Below are 19,307 nucleotides of genomic sequence, written 5' to 3' on the forward strand. Positions count from 1 at the left end.
TTTTTTTGTAAAACCCCTAAGCTAGTCCCAATTGCCCGCGTTTAGCCCATATCCCTCTATACCCATCTTACCCATGTAACTGTCCAAAAGCTTTTTAAAAGACAAAATTGTACCTGCCTCTATACTACCTCTGACAGCTTGTTCCAGACACTCACCACCCTCTGTGTGAAAACATTGCCCCTCTGGACACTTTTGTATCTCTCCCCTCTCACCTTAAACCTTTGCCCTCTAGCTTTAGACTCCCCTTAGAGACCCATGTCAACTTGTAGGTCTTTTCACGGAAATGGAGGCTCCTGGATCCACCTCCATTTTGATTTGCTTTCCATCCATCACTATAGTATAATTAGCCTCCGCACACACCACATTAACATTAAATATGTTGTAAGCATGCTCCTCTGCCTGCTTTCCACGTGGTGCGTAGCTACTCAAGGCTTCCTCGAATTCAGATTTTCTTGTCCACCTTCGCATTGCCTTTCGTACCCCTGCATTTCTTTGCTAAATGCTCCTTCTTGTTACACCAGTGACAAACCACATCCATAAACTGGAAATGATTCGCATTGTGTGGCCCTCCACACCAAAACACTCTACTACTTTCACCTTTCTGCTTGCAACGTATTTCTGTACTTGATGCAGTGCTCCTGGACACCGCCATTAGCCAGTGTGCTTCAGGGATCGGTGCTGGATCCCCTGTTATTTGTTATTTATATTAATGATTTGGATGAGTTTTATGGGGCATGGTTAATAAGTTTGCAGATGGCACCAAAATTTCTGGCATAGTGGACAGTGAAGAAGGTTATCTAGGATTGCAACGGGATCTTGATCAATTGGGCCAGTGGGCGATGAATGGCAGATAGGGTGCAATTTAGATACATGCAAGGTGATGCATTTTGATTGATCAAATCAGGGCAGGACCTACTCAGTTAATGGTAGGGCATTGGGGAGAGTTGTAGAACAAAGAGATCTAGAAATATAGGTTCATAGTTCCTTGAAAGTGGAGTCACAGTTGGACAGGGTGGTGAAGAAGGCATTTGGCATACTTGGTTTCATTGGTCAGAACATTGAATACAGGAGTTGGAACGTCTTATAGAAGTTGTACAAGACATTAGTAAGGCCACACATGGAATACTGTGCACAGTTCTGGTCACCCTATTATGGAAAGGATATTATTAAACTAGAAAGAATGCAGAAAAGATTTACCAGGATGCTACCGGGATTTGATGGTTTGAGTTATAAGGTGCGGCACGATAGACTGAGACTTTTTTTCCTGGAGCTTAGGGGTGATCTTATGGAGGTCTATAAAATAATGAGGGGCATAGTTAAGGTACATAGTCAACATCGTTTCCCAAAGGTAGGGGAATCTAAAACTAGAGGGCATAGTTTTAAGGTGAGAGGGGAAATATACAAAAGTGTCCAGAGGGGCAGTTTTTTCACTCAGAGGGTGGTGTCTGGAAAGAGCTACCAGAGGCAGTAGAAGAGATAGGTACAATTTTGTCTTTTAAAAAGTATTTAGACAGTTAAATGGACAACAAGAGTAACAAGGGAAAGAGCAGGGCCTCTTAAGGATCAACAAGGTAATCTTTGTGCGGATCCATAAGAGATGGGCGAGATCCTAAATGAATATTTCTCATCAGTATTTACTGTTGAGGAAAGCATGGATGTTAGGGAACTTGGGGAATTAAATATTGATGTCTTGAGGAGTGTACATATTACAGAGAAGGAGGTGCTGGAAGTCTTAAAGCGCATCAAGGAGATAAATCTGCGGGACCTGATGAGGTATATCCCAGGACGTTGTGGGAGGTTAGGGAGGAAATTGCAGGTCCCCTAGCCGAGATATTTGAATCATCAATAGTCACGGGTGAGGTGCCTGAAGATTGGAGAGTGGCAAATGTTGTGCCTTTGTTTAAAAAGGGCTGCAGGGAAAAGCCTGGGAACTACAGGCCAGAGAGCCTCACATCTGTGGTGGGTAAGTTGTTGGAAGGTATTTTGAGAGACAGGATCTACAGGCATTTAGAGACACAAGGACTGATTAGGGACAGTCAGCATGGCTTTGGGAGTGGAAAATCATGTCTCACAAATTTAATTGAGTTTTTTGAAGGGGTAACCAAGAAGGTAGATGAGGACAGTGCAGTTGATGTTGTTTACATGGACTTTAGCAAGGCCTTTGACAAGGTACCGCATGGTAGGTTGTTGCATCAAGTTAAATCTCAAGGGATCCAGGGTGAGGCATCTAAATGGATACAAAATTGGCTTCTTGACAGAAGTCATGATGTGGAGATGCCGGCGTTTCGATATGCGCGATCTTCTTGGAGATCCTCTCCACATGGAACTACTCCATCTGACGAAGGGGCATCGCTCCGAAAGCTTATGGTATTTGCTACCAAATAAACCTGTTGGACTTTAACCTGGTGTTGTGAGACTTCTTACTGTTCTTGACAGAAGCCAGAGGGTGGTTGTGGAGAGTTGTTTTTCAAACTGGAGGCCTGTGACCAGCGGTGTGCAAATTTAATTGAGTTTTTTGAAGGGGTAACCAAGAAGGTAGATGAGGACAGTGCAGTTGATGTTGTTTACATGGACTTTAGCAAAGCCTTTGACAAGGTACCGCATGGTAGGTTGTTGCATCAAGTTAAATCTCACGGGACCCAGGGTGAGGTATCTAAATGGATACAAAATTGGCTTCTTGACAGAAGTCAGTAAGAAGTCTCACAACACCAGGTTAAAGTCCAACAGGTTTATTTGGTAGCAAATACCATAAGCTTTCGGAGCACAGCTCCTTCGTCAGATGGAGTGGAAATGTGCTCTCAAACAGTGCACAGAGACACAAAATTAAGTTACAGAATACTGATTAGAATGCGAATCCCTAAAGCCAGCCAGGTCTTAAAGGTACAGACAATGTGGGTGGAGGGAGCATTAAACACAGGTTAAAGAGATGTGTATTGTCTCCAGACAGAACAGCCAGTGAGATTCTGCAAGCCTAGGAGGCAAGCTGTGGGGGTTACCGATTCTTGTTCTCACTTCTGTCAAGAAGTGATTCTCACTTCTTGACAGAAGCCAGAGGGTGATTGTAAGAGGGTTGTTTTTCAAACTGGAGGCCTGTGACCGGCGGTGTGCCTCGGATCAGTGCTGGGTCCACGGTTATTTGTCATTAATATTAATGATTTGGATGAGAATATAGGAGGCATGGTTAGTCAGTTTGCAGATGACACCAAGATTGATGGCACAGTGGACAGTGAAGAAAGTTATCTCCGATTGCAACGGGATCTTTATCAATTGGGCCAGTGGGCTGATGAATGGCAGATGGAGTTTAATTTAGACAATTGCGAGGTGATGCATTTTGGTAGATTGAACCAGGGCAGGACTTACTCAGTTAATGGTAGGGCATTGGGGAGAGTTACGGAACAAAGAGATCTCGGGGTACATGTTCATAGCTCCTTGAAAGTGGAGTCACAGGTGGACAGAGTGGTGAAGAAGGCATTCGGCATGCTTGGTTTCATCGGTCAGAACATTGAATACAGGAGTTGGGACGTCTTGTTGAAGTTGTACAAGACATTGGTAAGGCCACACTTGGAATACTGTGCGCAATTCTGGTCACCCTATTACAGAAAGGATATTATTAAACTAGAAAGAGTGCAGAAAAGATTTATTAGGATACTACCGGGACTTGATGGATTGAGTTATAAGGAGAGGCTGAATAGACTGGGACTTTTTTCCTCTGGAGCGTAGGAGGCTGAGGGTTGACCTTATAGAGGTCTATAAAATAATGAGGGGCATAGACAAGGTAGATAGTCAATACCTTTTCCCAAAGGTAGGGGAGTCTAAAACTAGAGGGCATAGGTTTAAGGTGAGAGGGGAGAGATACAAAAGTGTCCAGAGGGGCAATTTTTTCACACAGAGGGTGGTGAGTGTCTGGAACAAGCTGCCAGAGGTAGTAGTAGAGGCGGGTACAATTTTATCTTTTAAAAAGCATTTAGATAGTTACATGTGTACGATGGGTATAGAGGGATATGGACCAAATGCGGGCAATTGGGATTAGTTTAGGGGTTTAGAAAAAAAATAAGGGTGGCATGGACAAGTTGGGCCAAAGGGCCTGTTTCCATGCTGTAAACCTCTGTGACTCTAATATGTCTAGCATTGCTGGCTGCCATTTCCATGCCCTAAGAAATTTCTGGAGCCTTGTTAAAGTTAAGTGTAGCTTCACTCAACAACCGACACTGGGACTACGATGTTGCGGCCATTACCGAGACATGGTTAGAACAGGGACAGGAATGGTTATTGGAAGTTCCGGGGTATAGATGTATCACTGGTCGGCGCAACATCGAGGGCCGAAGGGCCTGTACTGCGCTGTAATGTTCTATCCCTCCTATATCTCCCACCATGAACCTTATAGTTATGCCCCCTAGTAACAGCTACATCCACCTGAGGAAATAGTCTCTGAACGTCCATTCTATCTATCCCTCTCATCATCTTATAAACCTTTATTAAGTCGCCTCTCATCCTCCTCCTAGCTCACTCAACCTTTCCTCATAAGACATACCCTCCAAACCAGGCAGCATCCTGGTAAACAGATCCTTGCGGTACACCACTAGTAACTGAACTCCAGGATGAATATTTCCCATCAACCACCACCCTCTGTTTTCTTACAGCTCGCCAATTCCTGATCCATACCACTAAATCACCCTCAATCCCATGTGTCCGTATTTTCTGCAAAAGCTTACCATGGGGAACCTTATCAAACGCTTTGCTGAAATCCATATACACCACATCAACCGCTTTACCCTCATCCACCTCTTTGGTCACCTTCTCAAAGAACTCAATAAGGTTTGTGAGGCACGACCTACTCTTCACAAAACCGTGCTGACTATCCCAAATCAAATTATTCCTTTCCAGGTGATTATAAATCCTATCTCTTATAATCCTTTCCAATACTTTGCCCACAACAGAAGTAAGGCTCACCGGTCTATAATTACCAGGGTTGTCCCTACTCCCCTTCTTGAACAAGGGGACAACATTTGCTATCCTCCAGTCTTCTGGCACTGTTCCTGTAGACAATGACGACTCAAAAGATCAAGGCTAAAGGCTCTGCAATCTCCTCTCTAGCCTCCCAGAGAATCCTAGGATAAATCCCATCCGGCCCAGGGGACTTATCTATTTTTACCCTTTCCTAAATTGCGAACACCTCCTCCTTATGAACCTCAATCCCGTCCAGTCCAACAGCCTACATCTCAGTACTCCCCTCGACAACACTGTCCCTCTCCTGTGTGAATACCGACAAAAAATATTCATTTAGCGCCTCTATCTCTTCAGACTCCACGCACAACTTCCCACTCCTGTCCTTGACTGGCCCTAATCTTACCCTAGTCATTCTTTTACTCCTGACATACCTATAGAAAGCTTTAGGGTTTTCCTTGATCCTACCCGCCAAAGACTTCTCATCCGGCCCAGGGGACTCATCTATTTTTACCCTTTCCTAAATTGCGAACACCTCCTCCTTATGAACATCAATCCCATCCAGTCCAACAGCCTGCATCTCAGTACTCCCCTCGACAACACTATCCCTCTCCATTGTGAATACCGATGAAAAATATTCATTTAGTGCCTCTCCGATCTCTTCAGACTCCATGCACAACTTCCCACTACTGTCCTTGACTGGCCCTAATCTTACCCTAGTCATTATCATGACTCCTGACATACCTGTAGAAAGCTTTAGGGTTTTCCTTGATCCTACCCGCCAAAGACTTCTCATGTCCCCTCCTGGTTGCTCTTAACTCTTTCTTTAGGTCCTTCCTGGCTAACTTGTAACTCTCAAGTGCCCTAACTGAGCCTTCACGTTTCATCTTAACATAAGTCTCCTTCTTCCTCTTCACAAGAGATTCAACCTCCTTAGTAAACCACGGTTCCCTCACACGTCTGCTTCCTCCCTGCCTGACAGGTACATATTTATCAAGGACGCGTAGTAGCTGTTCCTTGAACAAGTTCCACATTACAATTGTGCCCATCCCCTGCAGTTTCCTTTCCCAACCTATGCCAGCTAAATCGCGCCTAATCGCATCATAATTTCCTTTCCCCCAGCTATAACTCTTGCCCTTCGGTATATACCTATCCCTTTCCATTGCTAAGGTAAACGTAATCGAATTGTGGTCACTGTCACCAAAGTGCTCCCCAACCTCCAAATCTAACAACTGGCCTGGTTCATTACCCAGTACCAAATCCAATGTGGCCTTGCCTCTTGTTGGTCTTCCTGCACACATTGGACAAAAACTGACCCCTCTAAAGTACTCGAACTACAGCTTTTCCAGTCAATATTTGTAAAGTTAAAGTCCCCCAGTACAACTATCCTGTTACTTTCGCTCCTATCCAGAATCATCTTTGCAATCTTTTCCTCTACATCTCTGGAACTTTTCGGAGGTCTATAAAAAACTCCCAACAGGGTGACCTCTCCTTTCCTGTTTCTAACCTCAGCCCAAACTACCTCAGTAGACGAGTCCTCATCAAATGTCCTTTCTGCCACTGTAATACTGTCCTTGACTAACAATGCCACACTCCCCCTCTTTTACCACCTTCCCTGCACTTATTGAAACATCTAAACCCTGGAACCTGCAACAACCATTCATGTCCCTGCTCTATCCATGTCTCCGAGATGGCCACAACATCGAAAACCCAGGTACCAACCCGTGCTGCAAGCTCACCCACCTTATTCCGGATGCTCCTGGCGTTGAAGTATATACACTTCAAACCACCTTCCTGCCTACCAGTACACTCCTGCGACCCTGAAACCTCATCCATGACCTCACTACTCTCAACCTCCTGTACACTGGAGCTACAATTCAGGTACCCACCCCCCTGCTGAATTCGTTTAAACCCTCCCGAAGAGCATTAGCAAATTTCCCCCCCAAGATATTGGCACCCCTCTGGTTCAGGTGCAGACCATCCTGTTTTTAGAGTCCCACCTACCCCAGAAAGAGCCCCAATTGTCCAGGTATCTGAAACCCTCCCTCCTGCACCATCCCTGTAACCACGTGTTCAACTGCTCTCTCTCCCTATTCCTCTCCTCACTATCACGTGGCACGGGTAACAAACCAGAGATAGCAACTTTGTTTGTTCTAACCCTAAACTTCCACCCTAACTCCCTGAATTTCTGCCTTACATCCCCATCCCTTTTCCTACCTATGTCTTGAGTGCCTGTGTGAACCACAACTTGGGGCTGGTCCCCCTCCCCCTTAAGGATTTCGAAAACACGATCCGAGACATCGTGGGTTCTGGCTCCTGGGAGGCAACACACCGACCGCGAATCTCTCTCGTTCCCACAGAATCTCCTATCCGTCCCTTTAACTATGGAGTCCCCAATGACTAATCCTCTACTCCGCTCCCCCCTTCCCTTCTGAGCCACAAGGACAGACTCTGAGCCAGTGACCTGTACACTATGGCTTACCCCTGCAAAGTCCCCCCCCCAACAGCATCCAAAAGTGTACTATCCCCAATTTCTACTACATTTTTTGTTTCTCCCCCCACTTGGACGGCTCCCTGTACCTTGGTGCTGTGGTCAGTTTGCTCATCCTCCCTTTCCCTCCCCTTCTGAGCTGCCGGGCCGGACTCTGCGCCGGAGGCACGGCCACTGTTGCTTCCCCCAGGTAGGCTGCTCCCCCCTACAGTACTTAAACAGGAGTACTTATTTGTAAGGGGCACAGTCACTGGGGGACTCACTAGTACCTGACCTTTCCCCTTCCTAACTGTGACCCACTTGTCTGTCGCCCGTGGCCCCCGTGTGACCACCTGTCTGTAACTCCTATCTATCATCACCTCCTCATTCTCCCTGACCAGACGAAGGTCATTGAGCTGCAGTTCCAGTTCCCTAACGTGGTCCCTTAGGAGCTGTAGCTCGATGCACATGGTGCAGATATGGACGTCCGGGAGGCGAGCTGACTCCAGGACCTCCCACATCCAACACTGAGAACAACAAACTGGCCTCACACTCATAATTCCCCCTTTCTTCCAATGACACAGGAAAAACTATCTAAACCTACCCTGTCTCTGCCTGTTTACGCTGAAGCCCGATGAGCCAAAGCCCGTCAGCTCTCACTCTGCTCCCTGCTCACTGCGCTGCCCGCTGGATAGTGCAGCCTACTTATATACCTCGCGCGCGCTGAAGGAAAATTTAGACCCTTCCCAGAACACCCAGCGGCCTACTTCCGGGTTAGAGTTCAAATTTTTTTTTTTTAAAAACACCTGCGAAAAAGTAATTTAAACTAAATTAAATGTATTATTTTTAAATTAAAAGTATTTAAAAAGATCTCTTATCCCAGGTAGGTTCTTTACTCAGAGTGGTTGAGATGTAGAATGGACTGCCTGCTGTGATAGTGGAGTCAGACACCTTAGGAACTTTCAAGCGGTTATTGGATAGAACCATAGAAAATTATAGCTCAGAAACAGGCCTTTTGGCCCTTCTTGTCTGTGCCGAACCATTTGTTGCCTAGTCCCACTGACCTGCACTTGGACCATATCCCTCCACACCCCTCTCATCCATGAACGCGTCCAAGGTTTTCTTAAATGTTAAAAGTGATCCCACATTTACCACTTTATCCGGCAGCTCATTCCACACTCCCACCACTCTCTGCATGAAGAAACCCCCCCTAATATTCCCTTTAGAAACATAGAAAAACTACAGCACAAACAGGCCCTTCGGCCCACAAGTTGTGCCGAACACATCCCTACCTTCTAGACCTACCTATAACCCTCCATCCTATTACGCTCCATGTACTCATCCAGGAGTCTCTTAAAAGACCCAATTGAGTTCACCTCCACCACCACTGATGGCAGCCGATTCCACTCGCCCACCACCCTCTGTGTGAAAAACTTACCCCTAACATCTCCCCTGTACCTACCCCCCAGCACCCTAAACCTGTGTCCTCTCGTAGCAGACATTTCCACCCTGGGAAAAAGCCTCTGAGAGTCCACCCGATCTATGCCTCTCAACATCTTATACACCTCTATTAGGTCTCCTCTCATCCTTCGTCTCTCCAAGGAGAAAAGACCAAGCTCCCTCAGCCTATCCTCATAAGGCATGCCACTCAATCCAGGCAACGTCCTTGTAAATCTCCTCTGCACCCTTTCAATCTTTTCCACATCCTTCCTATAGTGAGGCGACCAGAACTGAGCACAGTACTCCAAGTGGGGTCTGACGAGGGTCTTATATAGCTGCATCATTATCCCCGGACTCCTAAACCTAATCCCTCGATTGATAAAGGCCAGCACATCATACGCCTTCTTAACCACCTCCTCCACCTGCGGGGCTGATTTCAGAGTCCTATGGACCCGGACCCCAAGGTCCTTCTGATCCTTTAAACTTTCCTCCTTTCACCCTTAACCCATGCCCTCTGGTTTTTTTCTCCCTGAGCCTCAGTGGAAAAAACCTGCTTGCATTCACTCTATTTATACCCATCAAAATCTTATACACCTTGATCGAATCTCCCCTCATTCTTCTACGCTCCAGGGAATAAAGTCCCAACCTATTCAATCTCTCTCTGTAACTCAGCTTCTCAAGTCCCAGCAACATCCTTGTGAACCTTCTCTGCACTCTTTCAACCTTATTTACATCCTTCCTGTAACTAGGTGACCAAAACTGTACACAATACTCCAAATTCGGCCTCACCAATGCCTTATATAACCTTGTAAGAAGTCTCACAACACCAGGTTAAAGTCCAACAGGTTTATTTGGTAGCAAATACCATAAGCTTTCGGAGCGCTGCTCCTTCGTCAGATGGAGTGGAAATGTGCTCTCAAACAGTGCACAGAATCACAGAAATCAAGTTACGGAATACTCCACATCATTATATAACCTTACCATAACACTCCAACTTTTATACTCGATACTCCGATTTATAAAGGCCAATGTACCAAAGGCACTCTTTATGACCCTATCCACCTGTGACGTCACTTTTAGGGAATTCTGTACCTGTATTCCCAGATCCCTCTGTTCAACTGCACTTTTCAGAGTCCTACCATTTACCCTGTACGTTCTATTTTGGTTTGTCCTTCCAAAGTGATATATCTCACTCTTGCCTGCGTTAAATTCCATTTAAGACCAACAGGTTTATTTGGTAGCAAATTTGGTAGCAAACCTGGTGTTGTGAGACTTCTTACTGTGCTTACCCCAGTCCAACGCCGGCATCTCCACATCATTAAATTCCATTTGCCATTTTTCAGCCTATTTTTCTAGTTGGTCCAAATCCCTCTGCAAGCTTTGAAAAGCTTCCTCACTGTCCACTACACCTCCAATCTTTGTATCATCAGCAAATTTGCTGATCCAATTTACCACATTATCATCCAGATCATTGATGTAGATGACAAACAACAATGGACCCAACACCGATCCTTGCGGCACACCACTAGTCACAGGCCTCCACTCAGAGAAGCAATCCTCCACAACCACTCTCTGGCTTCTTCCATTGAGCCAGTGTCTAATCCAATTTACTGCCTCCCCATGTATACCCAGGATAGGCACACACGGAGCACACCAGAATGATAGGGAGTGGGATAGCTTGATCTTGGTTTCGGTCAAAGCTCGGCACAACATTGAGGGCCGAAGGGCCTGTAGTATGCTCTACTGATCTATGTTCTATGAATGCTGTTCTCACTAATGCCCCAAACTAGCCTCTGAGCATATCTTCTAAAACTGCTCTGAAATCAGAAAGCTGTTCTGAAAGCTGGTGTAATTCTGCCACTAAATTAGCTACCGATTGACTTGTTTTTCGAAAAGGGCTATGAAATTTGAATCTTTGAAATATCACCGAGTGCTTCAGATAATGGTGATTCTGGACCAGAGCAACTAAATAGAGTCATAGAGGTTTACAGCATGGAAACAGGCCCTTCGGCCCAACTTGTCCATGCCGCCCTTTTTTTTTAAAACCCCTAAGCTAATCCCAATTGCCAGCATTTGGCCCATATCCCTCGATACCCATCGTACCCATGTAACTATCTAAATGCTTTTTAAAAGATAAAATTGTACCCGCCTCTACTACTACCTCTGGCAGCTTGTTCCAGACACTCACCACCCTCTGTGTGAAAAAATTGCCCCTCTGGACACTTTTGTATCTCTCCCCTCTCACCTTAAACCTATGCCCTCTAGTTTTAGACTCCCCTACCTTTGGGAAAAGGTATTGACTATCTAGCTGATCTGTGCCGCTCATTATTTTATAGACCTCTATAAGGTCAACCCTCAGCCTCCTACGCTCCAGAGGAAAAAAGTCCCAGTCTATTCAGCCTCTCCTTATAACTCAATCCATCAAGTCCCGGTAGTATCCTAATAAATCTTTTCTGCACTCTTTCTAGTTTAATAATATCCTTTCTGTAATAGGGTGACCAGAATTGCGCACAGTATTCCAAGTGTGGCCTTACCAATGTCTTGTACAACTTCAACAAGACGTCCCAACTCCTGTATTCAATGTTCTGACCGATGAAACCAAACATGCCGAATGCCTTCTTCACCACTCTGTCCACCTGTGACTCCACTTTCAAGGAGCTATGAACATGTACCCCGAGATCTCTTTGTTCCGTAACTCTCCCCAACGCCCTACCATTAACTGAGTAAGTCCTGCCCTGGTTCAATCTACCAAAATGCATCACCTCGCAATTGTCTAAATTAAACTCCATCTGCCATTCATCAGCCCACTGGCCCAATTGATAAAGATCCCGTTGCAATCGGAGATAACTTTCTTCACTGTCCACTGTGCCATCAATCTTGGTGTCATCTGCAAACTGACTAACCATGCCTCCTATATTCTCATCCAAATCATTAATATTAATGACAAATAACCGTGGACCCAGCACTGATCCGAGGCACACCGCCGGTCACAGGCCTCCAGTTTGAAAAACAACCCTCTTACAATCACCCTCTGGCTTCTGTCAAGAAGTGAGAATCACTTCTTGACAGAAGTGAGAACAAGAATCGGTAACCCCCACAGCTTGCCTCCTAGGCTTGCAGAATCTCACTGGCTGTTCTGTCTGGAGACAATACACATCTCTTTAACCTGTGTTTAATGCTCCCTCCACCCACATTGTCTGTACCTTTAAGACCTGGCTGGCTTTAGGGATTCGCATTCTAATCAGTATTCTGTAACTTAATTTTGTGTCTCTGTGCACTGTTTGAGAGCACATTTCCACTCCATCTGACGAAGGAGCTGTGCTCCGAAAGCTTATGGTATTTGCTACCAAATAAACCTGTTGGACTTTAACCTGGTGTTGTGAGACTTCTTACTGACTTCTGTCAAGAAGCCAATTTTGTATCCATTTAGATACCTCACCCTGGGTCCCGTGAGATTTAACTTGATGCAACAACCTACCATGCGATACCATGTCAAAGGCCTTGCTAAAGTCCATGTAGACAACATCAACTGCACTGCCCTTATCTACCTTCTTGGTTACCCCTTCAAAAAACTCAATCAAATTTGTGAGACATGATTTTCCACTCACAAAGTCATGCTGACTGTCCCTAATCAGTCCTTGCGTCTCCAAATGCCTGTAGATCCTGTCTCTCAAAATACCTTCCAACAACTTACCCACCACAGATGTGAGGCTCACTGGCCTGTAGTTCCCAGGCTTTTCCCTGCAGCCCTTTTTAAACAAAGGCACAACATTTGCCACTCTCCAATCTTCAGGCATCTCACCTGTGACTATCGATGACTCAAATATCTCTGCTAGGGGACCTGCAATTTCCTCCCTAGTCTCCCACAATGTCCTGGGATACACTTCATCAGGTCCCGGGGATTTATCTACCTTGATGCGCTTTAAGACTTCCAGCACCTCCTTCTCTCAAGGCATCACTATTTATTTCCCCAAGTTCCCTAACATCCATGCTTTTCTCAACAGTAAATACCGATGAGAAATATTCATTTAGGATCTCACCCATCTCTTGTGGATCCACACATAGATGACCTTGTTGATCCTTAAGATGCGCTACTCTCTCCCTTGTTACTCTTTTGCCCTTAATGTATTTGTAGAAGCTCTTTGGATTCTCCTTTGCCTTATCTGCCAAAACAATCTCGTGTCCCCTTTTTGCCCTCCTGATTTCTCTCTTAACTCTACTCCTACACCCCCTACACTCTTCAAGGGATTCACCTGATCCCAGCTGCCTGTGCATGTCATGAGTCTGCTTCTTCTTCTTGACCAGGGCCTCAATATCCCGAGTCATCCAGGGTTCCCGACTTCTGCCAGCCTTGCCCTTCACTCTCAGAGGAATGTGTTTAGCCTGAACCCTGGTTAACACACTTTTGAAAGTATGCCACTTATCAGACGTCCCTTTGCCTTCCCACAGACTCTCCCAATTAACTTTTGAAAGTTCCTGCCTGATACCATCAAAATTGGCCTTGCGCCAATTTAGAATTTTAACTTTTGGGCCAGACCTATCATTCTCCATAGCTATCTTAAAACCAATAGAATTATGGTCACTTGTCCCCAAGTGATCCCTCACCAACACTTCTATCACCTACCCTTCCTTATTTCCCAAGAGGAGAATCTGTAAATGAAATATCCCCTGGTTTCCGTGGCATGGCCAGATTCTTCATCAACTTACAAGTCTTTGCCCCTCACACTCAGGAGGATCGAGCACTGCTTTCCTTAATAATCTATTACATTTGCTGAAACGGAGTGCTGCAACCTCTCCACATGTTCAGCTCTGTCCCCTATTCTTTCATCAAACTCATCAACTACCTCAAACATTGCTATTCCAATTCGGTTGAATAAACCCATGATGAAAACTAGCTACTCACTGTATGCAACCTTGTGTTGTTAGAGTGAATATCATCACGTTTTGTTTTCTTTACTTGCCATTTCTCCTAGTCATGTTGCCAAAAAGATGTGGTAACTTGAAACCACAATAAAGGTAATCAAATGCATTGTTTAAAAGGATCTTTTTTATATAATAAAATAACAAAGTTGAACAATAACAGTAACTCAGAACAGTAATAACTATGAAAACTAGCACACAGTTCTTGCTTGTGGAACACTCTCTTAAAGGACTGAAAAGCCCTCCAAAACTTGCATATGCTCAAAACCCTCAGCAGCCACCAGTAAAACAATTACATTGGAGAAAAGGCTTGTACGAACACTGTACTCAAAATGGCACTGAGTAATATGCTCAGACCATCAAATACTTTTGTAAACATCAAGAAAACACTTAAATCTGTTAAACTTAATGACAAATTATATAAAATTCAATTTGACTAGCAAGCTAAAAATCTGAAAGTTTCAACTGCATTTGTAAGATCAGAGGCTATTTCCAAGGGCTGAAATGGTTGCTACGAGAGGACACAGGTTTAAGGTGCTGGGGGGTAGGTACAGAGGAGATGTCAGGGGTAAGTTTTTCACTCAGAGGGTGGTGGGTGAGTGGAATCGGCTGACGTCGGTGGTGGTGGAGGCAAACTCGTTGGGGTCTTTTAAGAGACTTCTGGATGAGTACATGGGATTTAATGGGATTGAGGGCTATAGATAGGCCTAGAGGTAGGGATATGATCAGCGCAACTTGTGGGCCGAAGGGCCTGTTTGTGCTGTGGCTTTCTATGTTCTATGTTCCACATTGTTCCACTGGAGCAAGCAGGGAGTGATTTGTGGCAGGAGTGCTGGTGAGAGATTTATTTATTTATGTATTTAGTTAGCGTGTTTTTTTGCCTGTATTTTGAGTGGTTTTTTCTTTTCTTAATTTTAAACTGAAAACCGGAAGTGGGCCGCTAAGGAATCTGGGAAGGGTTTTTTAAGCGCGCAAAGTATAAAAGGTAGGCTGCAGTATACAGCGGGCAGCGTCGGGAGTGGGCAGGGGAGTGAGTGGGAAGCAGAGTGTGAGTTATAAGGGCTTTGGCTCACAGGGCTTCAGGGGACAGGGCGAGCAGGGGTGAGTTTTTAATTCTTATTTACTTTTCTCTGTGTACCTTGGTATAAAGGGTCAAATATGAGTGTGAAGCCAGTGTGTTGTTCCCAGTGTAGGATGTGGGAGGTCCTGGAGGCACCTGGCCTCCCGGACATCCACATCTGTGAGGGGTGTGTCGAGCTGCGGTTCCTGAGGGACCGTGTTACGGAGCTGGAACTGCAGCTCGAGGATCTTAGGCTGTTAAGGGAGAATGAGGAGGTGATAGACAAGAGCTATCATCAGGTGGTCACACCAGGGCCACGGGAGGAGGCCAAGTGGGTGACGGCCAGGAAGGGCAAAACTCGGGTGATTGAGAGCACCCTGATGGATGTGCCCCGACACAACAAGTACTCCTGCCTGAGTACTGCTGGGGGGGGGACAGCCCGCCTGGGGGAAGCAGCAGTGGCCGTGTCTCCGGAGTGGAGTCCGGCCCTGTAACTCAGAGGGCTAAGGAAAAGAGGAGGAAGGCAGTGTTAATCGGGGACTCGACAGTAAGGGGGTCGGACAGGCGTTTTTGCGGAGGCAGGCGGGAGTCTCGGATGGTGGTCTGCCTCCCTGGGGCCGGGATCCAGGATGTCGCTGGTCGAGTCCCAGAAATCCTGAGGGGGGAGGGAGAGGAGCTAGAGGTAGCGGTACATATTGGTACTGCTGATGTGGGTAGGAAGGGGGAAGGGGTCATGAAAAGAGAGTATAGGGAATTAGGGAGACAGCTGAGAAGGAGGAAAGCAAAGATAGTAATCTCAGGATTGCTGCCTGTGCCACGGGAAGGTGAGGGCAGGAATGGAGTGAGGTGGAGATGAATGTGTGGCTGAGGGACTGTTGCAGGGGGCAGGGATTCAGCTTCCTGGACCATTGGGACCTCTTTAGGGGCAGATCTGACCTGTACACAAAAAACGGGTGGCACTTGAATCCCAGGGGGACCAATATCCTGGCGGGAAGGTTGGCTAAGGCTACTGGGGAGAGTTTAAACTGGATAGGTTGGGGGGAGGGGATCGAGATGAGGTGACTGGGAGCAAGGAAGTTAGCTCGTAAACAGAGAAGGGTTATAGACAGTGCAAGAGGGAGGATGGGCGGGGGATAGAGAAGGGGAGAGCTCAGACCAAAGGATTGAGATTTACTTTAATTCCAGGACTATAGTGAATAAAGGGGATGAGCTCAGAGCGTGGATCGATGCCTGGAAGTGTGATGTGGTGGCCATTACGGAGACTTGGATGTCTCAGGGACAGGACTGGATACTCCAGGTGCCGGGATTCATATGTTTCAGGAAGGACAGGGAGGGAGGCAAGAGAGGGGGTGGAGTGGCACTGCTGATCAGGGATAGTGTCACAGCTGTAGAGAAGGTGTATGCTGTGGAGGGATTGTCTACAGAGTCACTGTGGGTGGAAGTTCGGAGTGGGAAGGGGTCGGTCACTTTGCTGGGAGTTTTCTATAGGCCGCCCAATAGTAACAGGGAAGTGGAGGAGCAGGTAGGGAAACAGATCCTGGAGAGTTGCAATAATAGCAGAGTTGTTGTGATGGGAGACTTTAATTTCCCAAACATAGATTGGAATATCCCTAGGGTAAGGGGATCGGATGGGGAGGAGTTCGTTAGGTGTGTTCAGGAGGGTTTCCTGACACAGCATGTGGACAAGCCTACAAGAGGAGAGGCTGTACTTGATCTAATACTGACCAATGAACCTGGACAGGTGTCAGATCTCTCAGTGGGAGAGCATCTTGGGGATAGCGATCATAACTCTAACTCCTTTATGCTTGCATTGGAAAAAGAGAGGATCAGGCAAGCTAGGAAAGCGTTTATATGGAATAAGGGGAAATACGAAGACATAAGGCAGCAAATTAGAGGAGTAAATTGGAAGGAGGTATTCTCAGGGAAATCTACTGAAGAGAGGTGGCAGTTTTTCAAGGAATGTCTGTCTAGAGTTCTACAGGACAACGTTCCGAGCAGACAGGGAGGAGTTGGTAGGTTAAAGGAGCCGTGGTGCACGAAAGCTGTACAAAAGGTTCAGAGAGCTTGGCGAAGATAGGGATCTAGATGAGTATACGGCTTGTAGGAAGGGACTAAAAAAGGAAATTAGGAGAGCCAGAAGGGGTCACGAGAAGGCCTTGGCAGGTAGGATTAAGGAAAACCCTAAGGCGTTCTATAAATATGTGAAGAGTAAAAGGATGAGACGTGAAGGAATAGGGCCTATAAAAGGTGAAGGCGGGAAAGTCTGTACGGAACCAGTAGAAATGGCAGAGGTGCTTAATGAGTATTTTACTTCGGTTTTTACAGAGGGGAAGGACCTGGGTGGATGTACTGCGGGCTTGCGGTAGACTGAAAAGATTGAGCATGTGGACTTTAAGAAAGAGGTTGTGCTGGAATCTTTGAATAGCATCAAGATAGATAAGTCGCTGGGTCCGGATGGGATGTACCCCAGGTTACTGTAGGAGGCAAGGGAGGAGATTGCAGAGCCTCTGGCGATGATCTTTGCGTCGTCGATGGAGACAGGAGAGATGCCGGAGGATTGGGGGATTGCGGATGTGGTTCCTATTTTCAAGAAGGGGAATAGGGATAGCCCAGGAAATTACCGACCGGTGAGTCTAACCTCAGTGGTTGGTAAGCTGATGGAGAAGATCCTGAGGGACAAGATTTATGAGCATTTAGAGAGGTTTAGTTTGCTCAAGAATACTCAGCATGGCTTTGTCAAAGGCAGATCGTGCCTTACGAGCCTGGTGGAGTTCTTTGAAAATGTGACTAAACACATTGACGAAGGGAAAGCGGTAGATGTGGTTTTTATGGATTTTAGCAAGGCGTTCGATAAGGTCCTCCATGCAAGGCTTCTAGAAAAAGTGAGAGGGCATGGGATCCAAGGGGCTGCTGCCCTGTGTATCCAGAACTGGCTTGCCCAAAGGAGGCAGAGAGTGTGTATAGATGGAGGTCGGTCACTAGTGGTGTGCCCCAGGGATCTGTTCTGGGACCCTTGCTGTTTGTCATTTTCATAAATGACCTGGATGAGGAAGTGGAGGGATGGGTTGGTAAGTTTGCCAACGACACGAAGGTTGGTGGGGTTGTGGATAGTCTGGAGGGATGTCAGAAGTTGCAGAGGGACATAGATAGGATGCAAGACTGGGCGGAGAAGTGGCAGATGGACTTCAACCCAGATAAATGCGTCGTGATCCATTTTGGCAGGTCAAATGGGATGAAGGAGTACAATATAAAGGGAAAGACTCTTAGTACTGTAGAGGATCAGAAGGACCTTGGGGTCCGGGTCCATAGGACTCTAAAATTGGCCCCGCACGTGGATGAGGTGGTTAAGAAGGCGTATGGTGTGCTGGCCTTTATCAATCGAGAGATTGAGTTTAGGAGTCCGGGGATAATGATGCAGCTATATAAGACCCTCGTCAGACCCCACTTGGAGTACTGTGCTCAGTTCTGGTCGCCTCATTTCAGGAAGGATGTGGAAATGACTGAACGGGTGCAGAGGAGATTTACAAGGATCTTGCCTGGATTGAGTGGCATGCCTTATGAGGATAGGCTGAGGGAACTTGGTCTTTTCTCCTTGGAGAGACGTAGGACGAGAGGAGACCTAATAGAGGTATATAAGATGTCGAGAGGCATAGATCGGGTGGACTCTCAGAGGCTTTTTCCCAGGGTGGAAATGGCTGCTACGAGAGGACAGAGGTTTAAGGTGCTGGGGGGTAGGTACAGGGGAAATGTTAGGGGGAAGTTTTTCACACAGAGGGTGGTGGGCGAGTGGAATTGGCTGCCGTCAGTGGTGGCGAGGGCAAACTCAATAGGGTCTTTTAAGAGACCCCTGGATGAGTACATGGGACTTAATAGGATGGAGGGTTATAGGTAGGCCTAAAAGGTAGGGATATGTTCGGCACAACTTGTGGGGCCGAAGGGCCTGTTTTGTGCTGTAGTTTTTCTGTTTCTTCTTCTATGTTTCTTCTATTATTTTCCTTTGCAGCAAGTAATGTGAAGTCCTCAATTAGGTTACAATTAGATCAGAAAATGTCCATTATTCTAAATAGATTTAAAACTTGCAGGAACCCCTTACCTTTTGCCATATGGCTTCTTGACCAGTAAATGCCAAAGGCAGATTAATGCCACTCAATGCCATCCAGTCAATTTCTCTCTCCCAACGCTCCCAGTCCCACCAGACAAAAGAGTAGCTGTATTCACAAACATTCTGATAATAACGGAACCTAAAGGTAACCATTAAGAAAACATTACTGAAGAGGGATCAATTTTCAGAGATTGAGTCTAATATTCTGTGAAGGTATATAAGAACATAAGAAATAGGAGCAGGAGTAGGCCATCTAGCCCCTCGAGCCTGCCCCGCCATTCAATAAGATCATGGCTGATCTGACGTGGATCAGTACCACTTACCCGCCTGATCCCCATAACCCTTAATTCCCTTACCGATCAGGAATCCAT

At 46.2% G+C, this 19,307-nt stretch overlaps 1 protein-coding gene across 1 annotated transcript in view; it reads right to left on the reverse strand.

The window, feature by feature from the left end:
• naglu (N-acetylglucosaminidase, alpha) overlaps positions 1-19,307 on the reverse strand; it is a 67,311-nt gene that overhangs the window by 38,787 nt on the left and 9,217 nt on the right. The window contains exon 2 of the mRNA XM_078224297.1: positions 18,928-19,075. Coding sequence (XP_078080423.1) covers positions 18,928-19,075 — 148 coding nt within the window. The remainder of the gene's footprint in view (positions 1-18,927; positions 19,076-19,307) is intronic.

This window comes from Mustelus asterias, chromosome 11 (assembly GCF_964213995.1).
Source record: "Mustelus asterias chromosome 11, sMusAst1.hap1.1, whole genome shotgun sequence".
Classification (NCBI taxonomy): domain Eukaryota; kingdom Metazoa; phylum Chordata; class Chondrichthyes; order Carcharhiniformes; family Triakidae; genus Mustelus; species Mustelus asterias.